Source organism: Lutra lutra, chromosome 18 (genome assembly GCF_902655055.1).
Source record: "Lutra lutra chromosome 18, mLutLut1.2, whole genome shotgun sequence".
Classification (NCBI taxonomy): domain Eukaryota; kingdom Metazoa; phylum Chordata; class Mammalia; order Carnivora; family Mustelidae; genus Lutra; species Lutra lutra.
Genome location: NC_062295.1, coordinates 16,574,092 through 16,597,311, shown reverse-complemented (window position 1 = coordinate 16,597,311; position 23,220 = coordinate 16,574,092). Strand labels below are relative to the sequence as shown.

The window sequence follows — 23,220 nt, the reverse complement described above, 5'->3', positions numbered from 1 at the left end:
TGTAAATCTACAAAAGAGTGACGTATGTTCTTCTGGGGGGGGGGGGCTCTTTATTATGTAAATATACTTATATCAAGATATGCCCACACATAGTGATGCCCCTCTGTGTGTCCATGTGTAGATGGAGTAGTCTGAGAAAGACATAAGTGTCACTGGTTGGGAGTGAATCTTATGGTACCTTTTCTTTATAATCACCTTCTGTGTTCTCTGGGCTAGCAAAGGCCAGGAAGATTTGTTCCAGTGTTGTCTGACTGATGGAATAGTCTTCTAAATTGAATTGCTCTTTAGCATCCTCCAAAATACCAAACACCTTTAGTAACAACAGCAGTAAAAAAGTGCAGTTACCATTATAGTCCTCCCTTCCAGTGCCCAACCCAGATAAGCCTCTCCCGCACTTCCTCCAAGTCCTGTCAAGTTAATGTTGGAGAACAAAAGGGGGAGATGAGAAAATGTAGAAAACATAATTAAGAATCTCCAAGGAAGCAGTTCTGTCCCCATTCTCTTGATGGACATAGACTAACAATGGGATTTAAGAAACAAATCAATTAAACTCTAGGGACTTTTGGAAAATAACATACTTTAGGTTACTTTTCTGCTCCTCATACAAGGTCAGGCTCCCATTACACATACCTGGATATCAATCCCCCACCCCCCATCATTGGTGCTTTCTTAGTATGTAATGTTCGAAGGTCATGGTTTCTACATTACCTTTCCCCAGCTGTTGTCCTTGCTGGGAATATAGTAGGTAAGGATCCCTTGATTCTCCTGTTTTAATACACTATCTAAGAAATGAAAGACAGGATAGATGAATAATCTTACAGATATCATTTTAAATTTCCAAAATATTGTTACATCAACTTAATTATTCACAATAGAGGGATGAATAGACATTGTTAATACAAAAAGGAACATGGTCTAATAACCTGCTGTCTTTGATATATATGGCATGGTTAATTCCTTTTGGATTTATTCCTGATAAAATAGTCTTATTATGTGGAGGTCATAGCAATTATTGAGTGCAGGCTTTCCGGCACAATAAAATTGTCAGCTCTGATACCCTATGTAAAAACTCTGAGCCTTCTAAAATTCTAACATTACAAAGACTTTATTCCTGAACATAGTGCTGAGAATATGAACTGGCCGGATTTTCACTCTGGTTGTGGGGCTACGTATGCATGTGTGGTGTGCTTGGTGGGGAGGAGAGCAGGACAAGGCCTCCTTGGTTTTTCATTATTACATGCCCTGTGAAAGAGGAAATCATACATGTAAGTCACCAAAGTCAGGCTGTGGGTTCTGGTTTTGTTCACTGGGAGTAAGAACCCACTGGTGGAACAAAAGGGAAGAGGGTGGTAATCACTTCTAATTGAAACAAATAAATGTGTTTACACTTACCAGTGCATGATTTGTAGGTTGTTGCAAATTGGATACTGGGGTCAAAATGTTTTAAAGTAAAAAATACATGTTTATAAGGGTGAGTGGATTTTCTTGATGTGAATTTTAATGCATGTATTGCCTCCGTGATCCCAAAAAGCTCTTTTTTGTGTGTCAAAAATTTGAAGCATGGAGTTTAATGAATTTTTCAAAGCAAACCCTCATGAATTCACCCTATTTAGGCCAAGTAACAGTAACCCAGACTCACCCTTGTCCCACTTCTCAGCCTCTATTCCCCCCCAAAAATTACCAATACCTTCATTGTTATTGTGGACATTTCTTTTTCAAAGGTGTTTTTACCATGCATATACCTCTAAAAACTGAGGTAGAGTTTTCCTACCTTTGACCTTTATGTGAATGGAATCATCTAGTATATTTTCTTTTCTTCTTCTTTCATTCAGTATTTGTGAGATTCATTCATGCAGTTGTATATAGCTATAATTCATTTTCTTCTCTAAATAGTAATCTGGCATATGAATATTCTGCAATTTATTTTCCATTAGGATACTGATAGAGGCTACTGTCTTACTGTTGTGAATGTTACTGACTTAAATATTATTTTACTTATCTCTTTTTATAGGTGGATACAAGTGTCTAAAATATAGCTGTAGGTAGAATCATTGGGCCATTGCTTTTTAAAAAATTGGTCCAGTTTCACCTGTGAGATATAGTGACTTGGAAAGACTGTAATTCCCACTGTTAGTACAAGAAAGCTGGACAAATTGCAAATTATTGCATTTCTTGAATCCCTCAGTTTCCTGACAGGGCAAACTCAGGGCAAATAACTAACCCATATCTGGGTAGAGACAGGCATCTACAGAGAAGATCAGGACCATAGCATTTGCTTGTACAAGGCAGACACAACCAGATAACATAAGCTGAAATAAAAAAATTAATAAATTGCTGAAGACCAAGTATGGGATAGCAAGAGAATTATGAAACCCATTTTTAAAATTTTAACCTCTTTAATTTGTGTTTTTTGATAGTGCTTACTTCTTACAAGAAAACTGAATTTTGCCTGTGAGCCAAGCTGACATTATTTTTTTTCATTTAATGCAGGAGTTAAGTCTACTTACGCATATTGAAAGGAACAATATATTTAGTTACAGTCTTCCTATATAATTTGTGAAGTTATATATGCATATATACCAGGTAAATGCATAAATATAAATACAAATGTAAATATGCAAAATATGACTGTGTGTGTATGTGTTTCACTTTGTGGCTGGTTCTTTTTCTTACTGTTATACTTGTGATAGAGTAAAGTATTTATTTTGTTCTAATGGTTAACTTCATTCTAAAGTTAGATTGTCCCTTCTTTTTAAGATACTGGCATAAACATTCAGGGCTCACCAATAATTCCTATGCAGACACCTCTCTAGTCATTCCTCAGTTGACATGAAATTTTTGTCTGCGTAGTCTTCAGGCAGAGCCATCAGGAGTAATATCCCCTGAATACCTGTTTATAACTCTTTTTGAATTTTATTCTTGAACATCATTTTGGCTATATATGAAAACTATGGCTTAATTTTTCTTGGCATAAACGATTTTTCACAAAGCCCAAAATCAATCTAATTTTCTTTCCCTTATAAATTTTCCTTCTTCCCCTTGTTTTTTTAAATCTGGGATCCAAAGGTCATTCCACTTTTTTATTAAAATACAATAGTTAGATTGGAAAATTCCTTCGTGGTGTTGATATTTTTCAGGTTGTCTTTTCAGTAAACAAGTTTGTCTCATCTTCGGAAATTTTCTTGAATGATAGTTTTTAGTTTTTTTGTTTTTTTTTTTTTTTTGTATGTGTTCTAATCTATGGCGTTGCTTTTCTCCTTTTGGACTAATTTCATAGTTTTGTTGGACTGTCCTTGCCTTGCCTCTTGCTTACTTCATTTTGAAACCTCACCTGTGTTTCTGTTCAGTGATTTTCTGTTTTTCTCCTTTCCAATCTTCATTTCCCTTGTGCTTTCTATGTGGTTTTTGCTCTTGATAAGTATTTCTGAAATGTTTACCTTAAAATACCCTCTTCAATGTCTGCATATCACCCTGTTGGCTAGCCATCTAATCTCTTTATCTTTTCAATTGGAATTTAGGATTTTTTATATACCATTCATTCCCTTCTTAATTCTTTAGGCTTATGTTGAAATATTAGATAATAGTTTCATCTGCTTTGTGGCCCTATAGCTCTGCTGTTCTTTCAATGACTATAGGTATTTTTTTTAAAGATTTTATTTATTTATTTATTTGACAGACAGAGATGACAAGCAGGCAGAGAGGCAGGCAGAGAGAGAGGAGGAAGCAGGCTCCCTGCTGAGCAGAGAGCCCGATGCGGGGCTCGATCCCAGGACTCTGAGATCATGACCCGAGCTGAAGGCAGCAGCTTAACCCACTGAGCCACCCAGGCGCCCCAGAACTAATTTTGAGAGAAGAGAAAAGCTTAGTGGTTCTCGTTTGCATTTCTATACCACATCCTGCCCGAGATACCAAAAGAGTGGGGATACATGCATAGGTGGAGGAAAAAAGCCTTAAAACTTTGCATGGGTAATATGTGAAAATAATTGAGAATTGTACTAAAAAATATGACTTTAGTGATGTAATTTATATTGACAGCTTGAATCCAAAGCTGCCTTATTAAAATGATACAAGAGCTGAGTGAGAACTTTTGTATGTGTGGGAAACTTGTCTTATTATGCTAAGAAACTATCAGAAGGATTCCCCAAAGCAATTCAGTATGGAAGATCAATAAGTATCAATAAACCATAAGAAACAGTTATTGAAGACATAAAACATATGGATGGTGAAACAGAAAAACCCATGCTTTAAAACATCTATATAAAAGTTAGTTCAACTTAATTTACCGGGGAATGTCAGTGTGATGAAATACTTTAAACCATCCAGTTTGCCCTTCTGTGCATCAATCTTGACCTTGACCTTCAGGATGTAAATGTTGCCAAACTTGTTTTTGAGGTGTTGAGGGCTACCCAGGCACAGAAACTTTCCCTGCACCATTATGGCCAGCCTGGTACAGAAGGCATCACATTCCTCCAATCTAGCAAAACATAATAGCGTAAAAAATTCTGTTTTGGAGGACATTCTGTAGTTCAAACAGAGCCAGGAATTTAAGACTCTCTTTTCAGTGTGAAATGGAATTTGCTCATCATAAAGATCATAGTTGAAAAGTGAAATTTTTTTAAACAATTAGTAGTAGGGTACATATCCCCAAACACATCTCCTGAACTTCCTGCTCTCCCCCCATTCTTAATTCTTTAACTCAATGAGGATTTTTGGCCATTCCATTCATTAATATTAAGGAGGAAATCACATACCTAAGCAAATTTATTGTCAATATTCCTAGCATCAAATAATTCTCACTTATAGCCACTACAATACTTGCCAACCCTCATTCAAGCCTCCAAAATGAGCCACACCTATGGGAAGTTACAATGATGGCTTTGCCTCTTTCACATGTCCATGTCACAGCATTCCAGAGCAGGCATCGGGCTACAGGGTCCATGCCCGTTGATGGTTCATCCAGCAAAATGACTGAGGTCTTTCCCATTAGGGCAATAGCAGTACTCAGCCTACGTTTGGTTCCTCCACTTTATGGTCATAGAAGAAGAAGAAGGGAAAGAGAGGTTATATAAATTAGTTACTTATAGGAAAGAACATAAACATATCAACAAACATGTAATATGGAATTCCACAATGCTGATTAGTTACACTTCAATAAGTTAGCAAGCCCAGTAGGTGTATATATCAATTAATTTTCATTTGAAATGTAGATGAGTGACTCTTCTGTAACTGATTTTAGGTACACTGTCAGTGGCATTTATTCACCTGTGCCTAGGGTACCATGATTTTCCAAGTATAAAAATCTACCATAATTCAAAGGGCTTATATTCCTTCTTTCTTGGGAGACAACGAACCATATGGACACTAGGAAGAATAATATAATCCCTTTTGAGATTTAGAGGCTACAGTTCAAATAGAACAAGGATTTTTAGTTTCATCTCTGCAAAGGAAATACATGGAACTACGTTGATATGTCTTATTACTATTATCTGAAACCTAGCAACTTGTGAGATAGTTTTACCATTAGATAATTGTGTGACAGAGGGACCTAGGTGAAACTGTGCTCATTTATTTCAAACACCAGAAATACAGGGAAGCATGTCAACATTAATGGCAGCAACACAAAGATCCTTATAATGAAATGACTCACCTGTAGGTTCTGATAAGCTTGTCAGCATGGGCTTCCAGTTGCATTGAACTTAACCATCTATTCACATAGAGCTGAATCTGGGGCTCAGATACTCCCCATAATCTGGCACACATGATCATTATTTCCCGACCAGTCATGTATTCCAACAATGCATCATATTGAGGACAATAGCCAACTCTTGACTTCACCTGATTACAAGAATTGCTTTAATAAGGACCCAAGTTATCTATTCCACTGGTCATCCCTGGATAAGATAGAAGACCACAGTTCTCCAGACCATGTCTCTAAGAGTCCTACCAAGAATTTTTATTCTTTAAGTCTACACAATGATGATTATTGGACCTATTGTTTTAAGTTGGAATAACAGCTTCCTCAATTGATTTTTAAAGATCTTAGCAATGAAAACGTTAAAATCCCAGAGCCCACTCAATTTGGAGGAGAATACAAGATTCTCCCCTCATTAATAAGAAACTCTAAAGGACATGGCCATCATTGAAGTTTTTTGCATTGCACAATCTGCACAGCCCTGTGTAGATGTTGTTTCATAGTAAGGCTGAACCAGAAGTAAAGACTTTCCGCACTTCCACAAACAGGAGACTGCAATGACTATTGTTTTGCCAATAACTAACCCTTTTATGGATTTGCATTCAGATGCACATAGACAAAAAATAAATGACATCATTTTGTCAAAATTAATTAAAATTAAAAATAGTTAAAATTTTTCTAAATACTTAAAGTTCATACTTTTCCTCTGAGATTTTACTAATTTATAGTAATCTCAGATTGTTTATACCCCAATTTCTTGGTAGAAATAAAAACAAACCCATAATTAAAAAATTATGTTACATTAGTCACCATATAGTACAGCATTAGTTTTTGATGTAGTGTTCCATGATTCATTGTTTGTGTAAAATACCTAGTGCTCCATGCAATACATCCCCTCCTTAATACCCATCACTGAGCTAATCCATCTCCACTCCCCCTTCATCTCTAAAACCCTCAGTTTGTTTCCTGGAGTCCATAGTCTCTCATGGTTTGTCTCCCCATCTGATTTCCCCCATTTCATTTTCCCTTCCTTCTCCTAATGTCCTCCATGCTATCCCTTATGTTCCACAAATAGGTGAAACCCTATGATAATTTGGCTGACTTATTTCACTTAGCATAATCTCCTCCAGTCCTATCCATGTTGAAGCAAAAGTTGGGTATTCAGCCTTTCTGATGGCTGAGTAATATTCCATCATATATAAGGGCCACATCTTTATCGATTCATTGGTTGTAGGGCATCTCTGCTCTTTCCACAGTTTGGCTATTGTGGACATTGCTGCTATGAACACTGGGGTGCATGTGCTCCTTCTTTTCACTATATCTGTATCTTTGGGGGTAAATACTCACTAGGACAATTGCTGGGTCATAAAAGAAACCCTTTCTTCTATTTTAAAGGTTTAAAATTATTCTCCCATATAATTTTTGAAAGTAAATGAGCTACATACAACCATAACTCAATTAAAGAAAAAGATACCATGAATGTCATGGGTAGAAACAATACTCACGAGAAACATATTTGAAGTGACTTCAGATGTTGGAATTATCAGATCAGATGTGCAAATGATTGTGCTTATTATGTTTAAATAAATTTTTAATACTTTAAAATATATTTATGAAAAAAAATGAAGCCGGAAGTATCACTATTCCAGATTTCAAGTTGTACTACAAGGCTGTAGTAATCAAAACAGTATGGTACTGGCACAAAAACAGACACACAGATAAATGGAACAGGATAGAAAGCCCAGAAAGAAACCCATGATTATATGGTCAATTAATCTTTTTTTTTTAAGATTTTATTTATTTATTTGACAGAGAGAGAGATTACAAGCAGAGAGGCAGGCAGAGAGAGAGAGAAGGAAGCAGGCTCCCTGCCAAGCAGAGAGCCCGATGCGGGGCTCGATCCCAGGACCCTGGGATCATGACCTGAGCCGAAGGCAGAGGCTTTAACCCACTGAGCCACCCAGGCGCCCCTGGTCAATTAATCTTTGACAAAAGAGACAAAAATATGCAATGTGACAAAAACAGTCTCCAGTCTCTTCAACAAAAGAATGAAACTGGACTACTTTCTTTTACCACACACAAAGATAAACTCAAAATGGATTAAAGACCTAAATGTGAGATCTGAAACCATAAAAATTCTCGAAGAGAACACAGGTAGTAATTTCTCTGCTTTGGCCATAGAAATATTTTTCTAGATATGTCTCCCAAGACAAGGGAAATAAAAACAAAAATAAAATATTGGGACCATATTAAAATAGAATGCTTCTGCACAGTGAAGGAAACAATAAAAAAAATAAAAATAAAAGACAACCTACTGAATGGGATAAGATATTTGGAAATGACATATACAGTAAAGGGTTAGTATCCAAAATATGTAGAGAACTTAAAGAACTCAACACCCAAAAAGCAAATAATCCAATTTAAAAATGGGCAGAAATTTCTCTAAAGAAGACATCCAGATGGCCAACAGACACATGAAAAGATGCTTAACATCACCATCAACAGCGAAATGCAAATCAAAACTATAAGGAGATACCATCTCACACATGTCAGAATGGTTAAAATCAGCCACACAAGAAAAAACAGGTGTTGCTGAGGGTGTGGAGAGAGGAAAACCCTCCTGCATTGTTGGTGAGAATGAAAACTGGAACAGCCACTGTGGAAAACAGTACAGCGTTTCCTCAAAAAATTAAAAATAGAACTTACCCTATGGCCTAGTAATTCCACTATTGGAAATTTACCCCAAAGACAGAAAACCACAATTCAGATGGATAAATGCACCCCAGTGTTTATTGTAGCATTATTTATAATAGCCAAATTATGGAGGCAGACCAACTGTACATTGATTGATGAATGGATAAAGAAGAAGCAGTATATACATAGATATACAATGGAATATTACTCAGGCATAAAAAAGAATGAAAACTTGCCACTTGCAACCACGTGGATGGATCTAGAGAGTTTCAAGCTAAGTGAAATGTTAGAGAAAGAAAAATACAACATGATTTCATTCCATATGCAGAACTTAAGAAACAAGGAAACAAACAAAAGGGAAAAGAGGGAGAGACAACCCAAGAAACAGACTCTTAACTATAGAGGACAAATTGATGGTTATCATAGAGGAGGTGGTGGGCAGTGGGTGAAATAGGTGATGGTAATGAAAAATATACTTATCATGATGAACACCGAATAATGTATGGGATTGTTGAATCACTATACTGTCCACCTGAAATTAATGTTATACTATATGCTAATCATACTGGAACTAAAATAAAAAACTTAATAGCTTAATAAAATTTTTAAAATCTTTATGAGAAAGAAAAGTATAAAGTCACTTGGATTTTTGGGAATGAACCACATATAATATCTAAAAACTAAAAATAAATGAATAAATAAAGTAAGTCCATAAATAAAGCAGGCTGCAAACTTTGTGAATGCATTTGACAGCAATTTAATGACAATGGAAGAAATTAACCTGGAGATTAGGTAATAAGAAGGCAGCTAGGATGCAGCAGAAAAATTAAAAATGGGGAAGTGTGAAAGTGAAAGATAGATTGGAAATATGTGGATAGCCAAAGTTGCAGAAGAAGAGAAAGGAACAGGAGAAATATTTGAAGAAATCATTAAGTGAAAATGTTGCAGAACCAATTAAAGACACCAATCGATCAACTGAAGAATGTCAACACATTCCAAGCAGGACAAAATTTTAGATTCATATCTAAATATTTCATATTGAAGCTTATGTAAAACAAAGATAAAATATAAAAGCTACAGAGAAAAGAAAGCTTATCTATAAAGGAATATCAGAATGAGCTAATTTCTCAAAAGTAGTGATGGGAACTAGATGATAGGGAAACAGCAGGTCAATTTGCTAAAGAAAAATAATGGCAAACCTCAAATTTCTATACACAGTGAAAATATCTTTTGCCAATGAGGGTAAATAAGAGGGATTTACAGATAAAAAACAAAACATGAATAAGAAAGTTTGCCCATGAGTTTCAGACTGAGAATCTGCAATTGCCATTTCTATTCTGTGCCGAGGAGAGGTTCTAGCCATGGCTAGAAAAAAAGCGTAAGATTGGAAAGGAAAATAAATTGTTATTTGCAGCAGTCATGATTTAAAAGTAAACATTCCCCCCCCCAAAGTAAACATTCCAATATAATTTATAGACAAATATTAGAATTAAGAGAGTTTAGTAATTTTATTGAATACAACTTCAATATTTAAAAATCAGTCACACTCAAGGTGCCTGGGGGCTCAGCTGGTTAAGCATCAGGTTCTTGATTTCAGCTCAAGTCATGACCTCAGGGTCCTGAAATCCAGCCCCACATTGGGCTCTGTGCTCAGTGGGGAGAGTGTGCTTTTCTCCCTCTTTCTCTGCCCCTCCCCTTGCTCTCTGTTGGCCTGGTGATGGGTATATGAAGGAAGCACATATTGCATGGAGCACTGGGTATTTTATGTAAACAATGAATCTCAGAACACTACATCAAAAACTAATGATGTACTGTATGGTGACTAACATAATAAAAAATAATAAAAAATTAAAATCTTTTTAAAAATCAGTTGCACTCAATAGATAATCAGCATTTAATAAAATATAAAATCACTTAAATTAATTTTAAAACACAATATGTAGAAATAAATTACACACAGTACTATTGTTTCATGATCTTATATCCAAACAAGCTAAATTGCCTCTTTAGTGTAAAATCCCTAAAATTTAGTGTACAACCCCAGTTTAAAACCATTATTCTGAGACATTTAATGAGATCCAACACATGGAAAGATGTATTATGTTCACTATAAGTATGTCAATCTTCTAAAATCCCACTTAAACTTCTAGGATTTTTACACAAAGATAAGCTAATTCCTCAATTCATCTATAATTTAATTTTTATTTAATTAAAAAAAGATTTATTTATTTATTTGAGAGAGAGAGCACGAGCAGTGGGAGGGGCAGAAAAAGAGGGAGAGAGAAAATCCTCAAGCAGGTTCCCCACTGAGCTTGGACCCCAATCCAGGGCTCTATCCCAGGACCCTGAGATCATGATCTTAGCCAAAGTCAAAGTTGGATTCTTAACTGACTGAGCCACCCAAGAGTCCCTCAGTAGAAACTTTTGAGGCTAGAAAGTAGTGAGTGGAATGATATATTTAAAGTGAGAAAAAGAATCAGCCAAGAATTCTATACCAACAAAACTGTCCTTCAAAAATAGGGAGAAAATAAGAAATTCCCAATAAATAAAAGATGAGGGAGTTTATTACCATTAGATTTACCCTACAATAAACACTAAAAACCATCCTTTACACTGAAATTAAAGGACACTAGACAGTAAATTAAAGCTGTATGAAGAGATAAAGATCTCTGGTAAAGCTAATAGATTGGCACACTTAAAACAAGAATTATTACAATTTTGACTTATGATTCAACTATTTATTTTATACAGTATTTAAAAGGCAAATGCATAAAATAACATTTAATGGTACACAAAGTATAAAGATGTATTTTGTGACAACAATGACAAAGTGTGGACATGGGAACAGAGGTGTAGAGAAGTAGAGTTTTGTGTGTGATTGAATTTCAGTTGATACCAATTCAAAAGAGATAGTTACAACTTTAAGATGTTAAATGAAATCCCAATGGTAATCACAAGGAAAATAACTGTATAATATACACAAAAGGAAATAAGTGTATCAAAACATCCAACTACAAAAAAAAAATCAGCTAAACACAATGTAAGGCAGTAATGGAGAAAATTAGGGGTAAAAAACACAAGGGATACATAAAACAAGAATGGCAAAAGTAAGTTCTTCTCTATTAGTGATTCCTTTATTTTTAAAAAGATGTTATGTATTTATTTGAGAGAAAGAGCATAAGTAGTGGGGAGGAGCTGCAGGAAAGGGAGAGGCAGACTCCCTGGTGAGCAGGAAGCCTAAGCAGGGTTTGATCCCAGGACCCAGGATCATGACCTGAGCAAAAGGCAGACACTTAACCAACTGAGTCACCCAGATGTTCCACTATCAGTAATTACTTTAAATGTAAATGGATTTAATTCCCTAATCAAAACGCACAGATTGTCAAAATGAATTGAAAAAGCAAACATGATCCAAATATCTGCTATCTAGTCAGACTGACTTATGTTTAAGTACACAAATAGGATGAGAGTTAAAGGACATGAAAAAATTTCATGCAAATAATGCCCCAAAGAGATGGGTCTAAACAATTATTGGACAAAATAGACGAAGCCACTAACTATGACAAGAACAAATACAGTATTATATATTGTGTGGGAGGCCACAGTAAGGCTTGAGATGAAGACCAAACCAGGCCCTCCCTGACTTGTGCCTCCTTTAAAGGCTGAATAGCCAAACAAAAGGCTTAGGTCGATAAAGTTGAGTAGCACTGAGAAAGGGTCTGTGCTATGTGTTGCACACTCGCCTACGTGACTTCCCACACATTTGCTAGTCAGAAAGAGACAATTTGGCCAGGGTCAGAAATTCTTGGCTGGTCCTTGCTGTCCTTGCACGGGCTATAGACTACACCACTGTAAGACTGTGCTGTGCTTACATAAACAATGTCTTGAGTGGCCTTGAAGTCAGTACATCTGGCGCTAGAGGGTCTGATATTGGTGCCTGGGAAATAGATAATGGGAAAGCTTGAAGGATTTTCTGTGCATGTTGCAAACTCTTTAGTAATCAGCTAAAAATAGATACTTTATGATTGTTTCTGTTAGCTATATAATGCCTTGCTGCCTTGAATAAAATTGGCACTATTGGACATCCTCCTTGGTGCTCCTCCTGCCCCCATCTCTTTGTCTCTTAATTTCTTTTCACCATCCTCTTACCCTCTCGACCCTGGTCAATTTGTCACACCAGCCGCGACAATATTGATGAAAGGATCAATTTACCATGAAGATAAAATAGTTATACATATATATGCACCAAACATTAGAGCTCCAGATTATATGAAGAAAAGAATAATAGATTTGAAGGGAAAAATAAACAGCTGAAAAATATGAGTTGGAGACTTCAATACTATACTTGTACTTATTTTCTTTAAATTTTATTATGGAAGTATAGTTGGCATATAATATTATGTTAGTTTCAGGAGTACAACATAGTAATTCAATTTTATACAGTATGCAGTGCTCACCATGGTAAGTATAGTTACCATTTGTCACTAAACAATGTTATTATAATATTATTGACTATATCCCCTATGCTGTGTTTATCATCTCCATGACTTATTTATTTTATAACTGGAAGTTTGTACCTCTTAATCCCCTTCACCTATTTTGTCTATTCCCTTATCCCCTCCTCTTTTGGAAACCCTCAGTTTGTTCTTTGTATCTAGAGTCTCTTTCTGTTTTTCTTTGTTCATTTTTCATTTGTTTTCTTTTTGAAATTTTTAATGTTTATTTTTTTAAAAAATTTATGTTCAATTAGCTGACATATATTGTTCATTTTTGATGTGGTGTTCAATGTTTCATTAGTGGCATATAACATCCAGTGCTCATCACCACACATGCCCTCCTTAATACCCATCACCTTGTTACTCCACCCCCCCACCCTCCTCCTTTATGTAACCCTCAGTTTGTTTCCTGCAGTCCATAGTCTCTCATGGCTTGTCTCCCTCTCTGATTTCTTCCCATTCACTTTTCCCTCCCTTCCCCTGTGGTCCTTTGCACTATTCCTTTTATTCCACATATGAGTGAAACCATATGATAATTGTCTTTCTCTGCTTGACTTATTTCACTTAGCATAATCCCCTCCATTTCCATCCATATCAATGAAAATGATGGGTATTCATCCTTTCTGATGGCTGAGTAATATTTCATTGTATATATGGACCACATCTTCTTTATCCATTCATCTGTTGAAGGACATCTTGGCTCCTTCTACAGTTTGTACTATTGTTCACTTTTGTGAACACTGCTGCTATGAACAATGGGGTGCATATGCCCCTTCTTTTCACTACATCTGCATCTTTGGGGTAACTACCCAGTAGTGCAATTGCTGGGTTGTAAGGTAGCTCTATCTTGAACATTCTGAGGAACCTCCATACTGTTTTCCAGAGTGGCTGTACCAGCTTGCATTCCCACCAACAGTGTAAGAGGGTTCACCTTTCTCCACAACCTTTCCAACATTTGTTGTTTCATGACTTGTTAATTTTTGCCATTGTAACTGGTATAAGGTGATATCCATTGTGGTTTTGATTTTAGCCCTGATGGCTAGAATGATGTTGAACATTTTTGCATGTGTCTGTTAGTCATTTGTATGTCTTCCTTGGAGAAGTGTCTATGCATCTTCTGCCCATTTCTTGACTGGATCTTTTGTTTTTTTATGGGTGTTGAGTTTGAGACGTTCTTTATAGATCTTAGATAATGGCCCTTTAACTGTATGATTATTTGCAAATATTTTCTCCCATTCTCATAGTTTTGTTGACTGTTTCCTTTGCTGTGCAAAAGCCTTTTATCTTGAGTCCCCAAAGTTCATTTTTGCTTTTGCTTCCCTTGCCTTTGTAGACATGTCTTGAAAGAAGTTGGATCACTATGGTCAATGTTGAAGAGGTTACTGCCTATGTTCTCCTGAAGGATTTTGATGGATTCCTGTCTCACATTTAGGTCTTTCAACCACTTTTGAGTTTATCTTTGTGTATGGCATAAGAAAGTGGTCCAGTTTCTTTCTTCCATATGTGGCTGTCCAATTTTCCCAGTGCCATTTATTGAAGAGACTATCTCTTTTAATTGGATATTCATTCCTGCTTTGTAAAGATGAGTTGACCATAGAGTTGAGAGTCCATTTCTGGGCTCTCTATTCTGCTCCATTGATCTATGGGCCTGTTTTTGTGCTAGTACCATGCTGTCTCAATAATCATAGCTTTGTGATATAGCTTGAAGTCAGGGATTGTGATGCTCCCAGCTTTGGTTTTCTTTTTCAACATTCCCCTGGTGATTTGGTATTTTTCTGGTTCCATACAAATTTTAGGATTGTTTGTTCCAGCTCTGTGAAAAATGTCAATGATATTTTGATAAGGATTGCACTGAATTTATAGATTGTTCTGGGCAGTATAGACATTTTTACAATGTTTATTCTTTCAATCCATGAGCATGGAATGTTTATCCATCTCTTTGCATCTTCCTCAATTTCTTTTATAAGTGTTCTATCATTTCTAGAGTATAGATCCCTTACCTCTTTGATTTATTCTGGAGGTTTATTAGGTTTATTCCTAGGTATCTTATGGTTTTTGGTCCTATTATAAATGGAATTGATTCCTTCATTTCTCTTTCTTCAGTCACATTGTTAGTATATAGAAATGCAGCTTATTTCTGTGCATTGATTTTTTATTCTGCCACATTTGCTGAATTGTTGTATAAGTTCTATTAATTTGGAGGTGGAGTCTTTTAGGTTTTCCACATAAAGTATCATGTAATCTGCGAAGAGAGAGAGTTTGACTTCTTTGCCAATTTGAATGCTGAGGCTAGGACTTCTAGTACTATGTTGAACAAGTGTTGAGAGTGGGCATCCCTGTCATGCTCCTTGCCTTAAGGGAGAAGCTCAGCTTTTCCCTATTGAGAATGATATTAGCTGTGGGCTTTACATAGATGGATTTTATTATCTTGAGGTATGTTCTCTCTATCCCTGTGTTTTGAAGGGTTTAAATCAGGAAAGAATACTATATTTTGTCAAAATGCTTTTTCTGCATCAATTGAGAGAATTATATGGCTCTTGTCTCTTTTGTTAATATGATCTATCACACTGATTGATTTCCAAATATTGAGCCACCATTGCATTCCAGGAATAAACTCCACCTGGTAGTGGTGAATAATTCTTTTTTTTTTATTTTTTAATGTTATTTCTCTTTTTTTTTCTAATTTTATAAACATATATTTTTCTAATTTTTATAAACATATATTTTTATCCCCAGGGGTACAGGTCTGCGAATTGCCAGGTTTACACACTTCACAGCACTCACCATAGCACATACCCTCCCCAATATCCATAACCCCACCCCCCCTCTCCCAGAATAATTCTTTTAATGTACTGTTGGATCCTATTGGCTAGGACCTTGTTGAGTATTTTGGCATCCATGTTAATCAGGGATATTGGTCTGTAATTCTCCTTTTGGATGGGATCTTTATCTGGTTTTGGGATAAAGGTAATTATGGTCTCATAGAATAAGTCTGGACGTTTTCCTTCCATTTCTATTTTTTGAAATAGCTTCAGTAGAATAGCTATGATTTCTTCTTTAAATGTTTGGTAGGATTCCTTTGAGAAGCCATCTGGCCATGGACTCTTGTTTGTTGGGAGCGTTTTGATTAATGTTTCAATTTCCTTGCTGGCTATGCTCTGTTCATATTGTCCTTTTTTTTTTTTTCCTGTTTAAGTCTTGGTAGTTTATATATGTCCAGGAATGCACCCATTTCTTCCAGGTTGCCTATTTTGTTGGCATATAGCTACTGGTAGTAAGTTGGCATCTAGCTGCTGGTAATAATTGCCTCTATTTCCTTGCTATTAGTTGTGATTTCTCCCCTTTCACTCATAGCTTTCAATAGTTACTCTCAACGTGAACAGGCTGAATACTCCCATCAAACAGCACAGGTTTCAAGTTGGATAAGAAAGCAGCACCCATCCATATGCTGTCTACAAGACTCATTCTGAGCCTAAAGACACCTCCAGATTGAAAGCAAGGAGACGGAAATCCATTTCTCATGCTAACAGACCTAAAAATAAAGCTAGGGTTGCAATTTTCATCTCAGACAAATTAGATTTTTAAACCAAAGACTGTAGTAAGAGATGTAGAGAGACACTATATCATACTTAAAGTGTCTATCCAGCAAGAAAATCTAACAATTGTAAATATCTATGCCTCAAACATGGGAGCAGCCAACTACATAAGCCAACTATTAACCAAAATAAAGAATCTTATTGATAATAATAATTAATAGTAGGAGACTTCAACACTCCACTTACAGCAAGAGATAGATAATCTACGCAGAAGCTCAATAAAGAAACAAGAGCTTTGAATGACACATTGGACCAGATGGACTTTGTAGATATATACAGAACATTCCATCCTGAAACACCAGACTAATCATTCTTCTCAAGTGCACATGGAACTTCCTCCAGAACAGATCACATACTGGATCACAAATCAGGTCTCAACCAATATCAAAAGATTAAGATGATTCCCTGCATGTCATCAGACATGGTTCTTGGGGTCAGAGAATCCAAAATTCCCAGCAGGCAGTTCCTCAAAAAAATTAAAAATAGAAAGATCATACAATCCGGAAACTTCACTACTGTGTCTTTACCCAAAGAAAACCCCAAGAACCATCTGGAAGAACCCATTCACCTCCTTTCATCATACATCACCTCTTCCTCTATTTCATTTTTTTTCCTTCTAGTATAAATGTGGTCAAGTTGTTTAATGTATAAAATATCTCCTGTCTCATTCTCACAACTTTGGGTGAATTCTAATGTTTCCTTTAGCTTCAAAGCTAACTTTGTTCAAAGTATAACCCATATTCTTAGCTTCACCTCTGTTACTAGAATACTGTTTATCCTAGAGCATGCAGGATCCCACAACCCCATCTTCCTGATGTCATAATGATGAAGTGCCATGAGCTAAAGAGGTAAGAAATACACTATTTAGGATCCCATTACTACCACTCAACTGACCATAGCACAATAGTTCTTGCTAACTACATCACTGAAGTTCTGATTGCCAAATCCAATACACTCTATTCCATCTTACATTGCTGGAGATTACCTGGAATCTGACACCATTGACCAGTTTCTTCATCTTGAATTTTTCTTACCTTTTAGCTTTCCCCAAGGTTATGCACTCTCTCCCAAGCAGCATGTGCACCCAATGGCTGGCTGAATCAGAGATATAAAAGAAAGCTATCTTGCCTTGATTTGGGACCATTCTGAAAGTTCATCCTGTTCCAGAGCTCTAAAGTTCATGAAGACCACAGTTACAAGTGAACTGCATTTATAAATGAACTGCATCTTCTACCCTGGCTTTCCCTTTACAGCATCTTGTCTGGCATATGTTAGATGTATTGTTGAGAGAACTTGCCTTTTACTCTAGCAGTTTCAAAGAACACAAAAGATAATCTTGTCTTAGATTCTAACTTTGTTGCCTCTCTCTCCTCAAAAATTTTTTTTCTCTCTCCAGATCTACTGAGTCGACTAATACTGTCAGTATCAATGTCTACCATGATTGCCATCTATTATCTTCAGTGCCTGCCTGTTACCTGTACTCCCAAGACATCAAACTTCTCAAATATTTTTTTTAAGATTTTTTTTATTTATTTATTTGACAGAGAGAGAGAGACACACACACACACAGAGAAGGAACACAAGCAGGGGGAATGGGAGAGGCAGAAGAAGGCTACCCACTGAGCAGGGAGCCAGATGCGGGGCTTGATCCCAGAACCCTGGGATCAGGACCTGAGCCAAAGGCAGATGCTTAATGACTGAGCCACCCAGATGCCCCAAGCTTCTCATATCTTAGATTGTAATAGTGTCTTACCTTTGAGAGACTTTTAGTGATGCTAAAGTGCTCAATGAACACATCCCCAGAGGTAACAATCTCTTCTCCAGTCAAAATTTTGAAGGTAGTAGTTTTTCCAGCTCCATTGAATCCAAGCAATGCAAAGCACTCTCCTCTTTGGATTGCAACAGAAATATTTTTCACAGCCAGAATGACTGGATACTTAAAATATATCTAAAAAAAATCCAGAAAACACAATGCAGTAAAGAGTATTTGAATATAAAAACAAATAAATACCTCAGATCCCTATGGACCATGACTTCAGGTAGTTTCGTAAGAACTCTTCTATTATACTGGGGAAATAAACATATATTCTAAAAAAAAACCATAGTGTGCCCCGGACACTGATGCCATGCTCTTGGGGATAACTGAAGCCAGTATATATTGGCCAGTGAATGATATTACCTTTGTGAGTTCCTTAATAATCACTGGGGAATCCAGTAACCCCTGAGGCTGCCCCAGGATTCTCTGTCTTTCATTTTGTATATCTTCATCATCAGATTCCCCAGATAGTTCCTTGGACACTTTTCCCTATATTTGAAATAAGCAAGAGATAAACACTTAACACTTATAAGAGATTCCCAATAGGAGCAGCACCTGACTTTTTACAAAAACCAATGGAGAGTGCTATCAGCTTGTTGGTGGATTAAGAGACCCTGGTGCTTGCTGCTGTCCTCCATATCAATGGTTTAACAAATATCCACAGAGAAAATAACCCTGGGAGAGCTCTGGAGTATAGTTAAAGAGGATGCAGCAACCTGATGGAGTAGAAACTCCGGGCATGACCATATAAAAAAGTAGAGGATACATTTTACCCACATCAACCCATTCCTCAGCTTAGCACAGCTTGGTACCAAGAAGACTCTCTTTGTTCACAATCTCTCTTCTTGAGAGAAAAGTAGGGCAAGAAGATCCCAGTAGCCACTGTCGTGAGGTACACCAGCAGCCCTCATTGCTGCTAGAGACACTAAAGCTGTCACTGCCAAAACACTTAAAGTCTTCATTAATGCTAAACTCAGCTGATGGAATAATCCAGAGTTTATTCCACTGTTCACCCCAACACCTTGAGTCAGAGAAGCTGCTGTACCCCCTTGAAACCAGAGCCAGAGAGACCAGACTCCACCCATCTGGTGCCCTCACATTCATATGAAGGTAAAGGTCTTTTTCCACCTTTATAGACTGGTCTTTTCCCAGTCTATAAAGTCTGGAAGAGGTGACTGTTCCTACAAATGCACAGATGTAAATACGAGGCTACAAGGAACATACACAAAAATCAAGGAAAAACAAAAAAAATTTTGAACATGAAACATGATACCACTAAAGGAACACAGGGAATTTCATGTAACTTATCCCAAAGAAATATAGATTTTAAAACTACCTGACAAAATAATTCAAAATAATTGTTTTAAAGAAGTTCAGTGAGCTATAAGAGAAATGATAGACAATTTAATGAAATTAGGAAAACAATATGAACAAAAGATAAGTTCAAAAGAATATAAAATCATAAGGAGATCTAATGAATTCAGTAAAGTTGCAGTTTACAAAATCAATGTACAAAAATTTGTTGCATTTCTATACACTAATAATGATCTATCAGAAAGGGAAATTATGAAAACAATCCCATTTACAACTACATTAGAAATAATAAAATCAATCCCATTTACAACTACATGAGAAAGAATAAAATACCTGGTAATAAATTTAACCATGGAGGTGAAATTCTTGTGAACTGAGAACTATAAGACAATTAAAGAAATTAAAACAGACACAAAGGAAAAGATATTCTGTGCACATGGATTGAAAGAAATTATATTGTTATAACCAAGTGGCTCAGCTAATCAATTAGTAGTGGAGATGCAAATGAATCACAAGATACTGCTAATCCAAAAGAAGACATGAAAAGAAAAAATATAAAGTATAGATAAAAAGCAAAATGATAAACTTAAACCCAACCATATAAAAAGTTACATTCAAGGGATGCCTGGGATGCCTCAGTCAGTTAAGCGGCTGCCTTTGGCTCGGGTCATGATCCCAGCATCCTGGGATCAAGTCCCGCATCGGGATCCTTGCTCCGCAGGGAGCCTGCTCCTCCACTCTGCCTGCCTGTGCTCTCTCTATCTCTCCGACAAATAAATAAATAAAATCTCAAAAAAAAAAAGTTACATTCAAAATAGTCTAAATTCTATTAAAATGTAGAGATTATCAGATTGAATAAAAAACTAAGTAAATTATGCTCTCTATAAGAAACTCACTTCAGGGGCGCCTGGGTGGCTCAGTGGGTTAAAGCCTCTGCCTTCAGATCAGGTCTTGATCCCAGGGTCCTGGAATCAAGCCCCACATCAGGCTCTCTGCTCAGCAGGGAGCCTGCTTCCTCCTCTCTCTCTGTGCCTGCCTCTCTGCCTACTTGTGATCTCTGTCTGTCAAATAAATAAATAAAATCTTAAAAAAAAGAAACTCATTTCAAATATAATAATAATACAGGTTAAAGGTCAAATGATAAAAAAGATACATCATGCAAAATGTATACATGAAAATATTGGCAGAGTAACATCAGACAGAATATATTATAGAACAAGGAATATCACCAGAGATTTTTCAAAAAGTAATTACATAATGACTGATGGTCAATTCATCAAGAGGATATAAAAATCCTAAGTGCATGTGCGCCTAATATTTTAGATTATAAACAGATAGGGCCAAAACCAAAAAATAAGTAAGCAAGCAAGTAAGTAGACAAATAAAGGAGAAGAAATAGGCAAATTCACTGTCATACTTAGAGTCTTTAATCTCTTGAAAATTGGTATAACGGGTTGAGGAAAAAATAAGAATATAGAAAAATTGAACATTATTAAACAACTTTATCTAGTTAACAATTAAAGAACACTGAATCCAATAAGAGCAGAATATGCATTCTTTCAAGTACACAAGGAACATTCACCAAGATAGGGCATATTTTGAGCCATGAAACAACTCTTCATAAATTTATGGAGACAGAAGAATATGTACTCCAGAAATAATAAGAAAAAAAATAGAAATCAACAGCAGAACAATACCTATAAAATTTTGAAATATTTAGAAATTAAACAACACTTTATAAATAACTCATGAAAAGGAATCACAAAAGATACTAGAATATGTTTTGAAGAGAATGAAATGAAAACATATTTCAAAACTTATGAGCTGCACCTAAAGCAGTGATTAGAGAGATTTATATCATTAAATATTTACATTAAAAAGAATAAAATTAAAAAAAAGAATAAAGTCTCAGTGGTCCAAACTTCTACCAGAAGAAACTAAAAATATAAGTCAAATAATACAAGTAAATCCGTAATAAGCAGAAACATATTATAATGACAAGAGTGAACTCAATGATATTAGGAACAAATAATGGAAGAAAAAAATAAACGAAAACAAAAGTAGGTTATTTAAAATATCTACAAAATTCAATAGCCTTTAGTATAACTGATCAATAAAAAAATAAACAAATTACCAATATGAAAAAAACAAATTACCAATATGAAGAATAAATAAAGGGCCATTACTATGGATATTCTGAACCTTAGAAGAATACTAAAGGGGTAAACCTAGGAGTGCCTTGCAAAGGACAATTTCTGATATGATGGAAATATTCTATATTTCGAGTATGATGAGATTATAATGGTTTTGCATCCATAAATATTTGTAAAAGGTGAAGATGTATGTGATCTGAAGAGAAACCAGAGTATGTACCCATAAATATTTGTAAAAATTCAGAGATGGTAAAACTTAGATGACGAACTTTGAAATTAAAGAAATTCTGTCCCAAGAGAAAGGATACTGAAATACACAATATGATATATGTTGGTAAAGTTACAAAAACTTATAGGCAAAGGAGGGAAAAAAAAAACCAACATATTGCCATCCAAACAAGAAAAAAATAAGTTCTGAAGATATGAGGAGTTGTAAAGTTACTGAGACTCTCAAAATCTGTGTAGGCCACCCTAAGCTAGGAGTCACCTTCACCACCTTTAATTTTATTAAAAATAAAAATTTAACTCAAAGTTAAAAATTCTCCATTTTTAAATATGACTAGAATTATTTCTCTGTTTTTACCTACTCATAAAGAATGCCAAATGCTAACACGAGGTTAGGATATGGGTCAAAATATAATCTTCTTAAAAAGATTTTATTTATTTATTTTAGAGAGAGAGAGAGAATAGGGGAAGGAGCAAAGAGAGAGAGACAAGCAGATTGCACTGAGTGCAGAGGCCAATGTAGGGCCCTATTCCATGACCCTGAGACCATGATCTGAGCCAAAATCTAGAGTTAGACACTTAAGTAACTGATCCACCCAGATGCCCCTAAAATATAATATTTATTGGTAAACATATATTGGGAAAAAAAAACACCTATGGTATTTAACTGCAACTCTAAGAATTATAAATGTTATATTGAATCATGGGGATGCCTGGGTGGCTATATCAGTTAAATATCTGCCTTTGGCTCAGGTCCTGGGATCAAGTCCCACATCAGTCTCCTTGCTCAGCAGGGAGCCTGCTTCTCTCTCTGCCTGCCACTCCCCTTGTTTGTACTCTCTCTCTGACAAATAAATAAATAAAATCTTTAAAACAAAAGAATTGAATCATGGGAGGTCTGTACTATGGAAACTATAAAACGTTGGTGAAAAATTAAAGATGACACAAAAAAATGGAAAGACATTCCATGCTCATTAATTGGAAGAACAAATATTGTTAAACTGTCTATTGTACCCAAGCAATCTACACATTTTTTAACTCTTTTTTTTTAATTTTTTAATTTTTTTTCAGCATAACAGTATTCATTATTTTTGCACCACACCCAGTGATCCATGCAATCCGTGCCCTCTACAATACCCACCACCTGGTGCCCCCAACCTCCCACCCCCCACCCCTTCAAAATTCTCAGATCGTTTTTCAGAGTCCATAGTCTCTCATGGTTCATCTCCCCTTC

The 23,220-nt window shown here is 35.9% G+C and overlaps 1 protein-coding gene across 2 annotated transcripts in view; it reads right to left on the bottom strand.

Moving 5' to 3' along the window:
- The window catches only part of LOC125090540 (phospholipid-transporting ATPase ABCA3-like), a 127,559-nt gene that overhangs the window by 733 nt on the left and 103,606 nt on the right, over positions 1-23,220 (bottom strand). For both annotated transcript variants that reach the window (XM_047713302.1, XM_047713303.1), the window contains exons 25-31: positions 18,658-18,783; positions 18,232-18,426; positions 5,648-5,835; positions 4,854-5,024; positions 4,284-4,474; positions 709-782; positions 196-310 (exon numbers count right to left, since the gene is read on the bottom strand). In XM_047713302.1, coding sequence (XP_047569258.1) covers positions 196-310; positions 709-782; positions 4,284-4,474; positions 4,854-5,024; positions 5,648-5,835; positions 18,232-18,426; positions 18,658-18,783 — 1,060 coding nt within the window. The remainder of the gene's footprint in view (positions 1-195; positions 311-708; positions 783-4,283; positions 4,475-4,853; positions 5,025-5,647; positions 5,836-18,231; positions 18,427-18,657; positions 18,784-23,220) is intronic.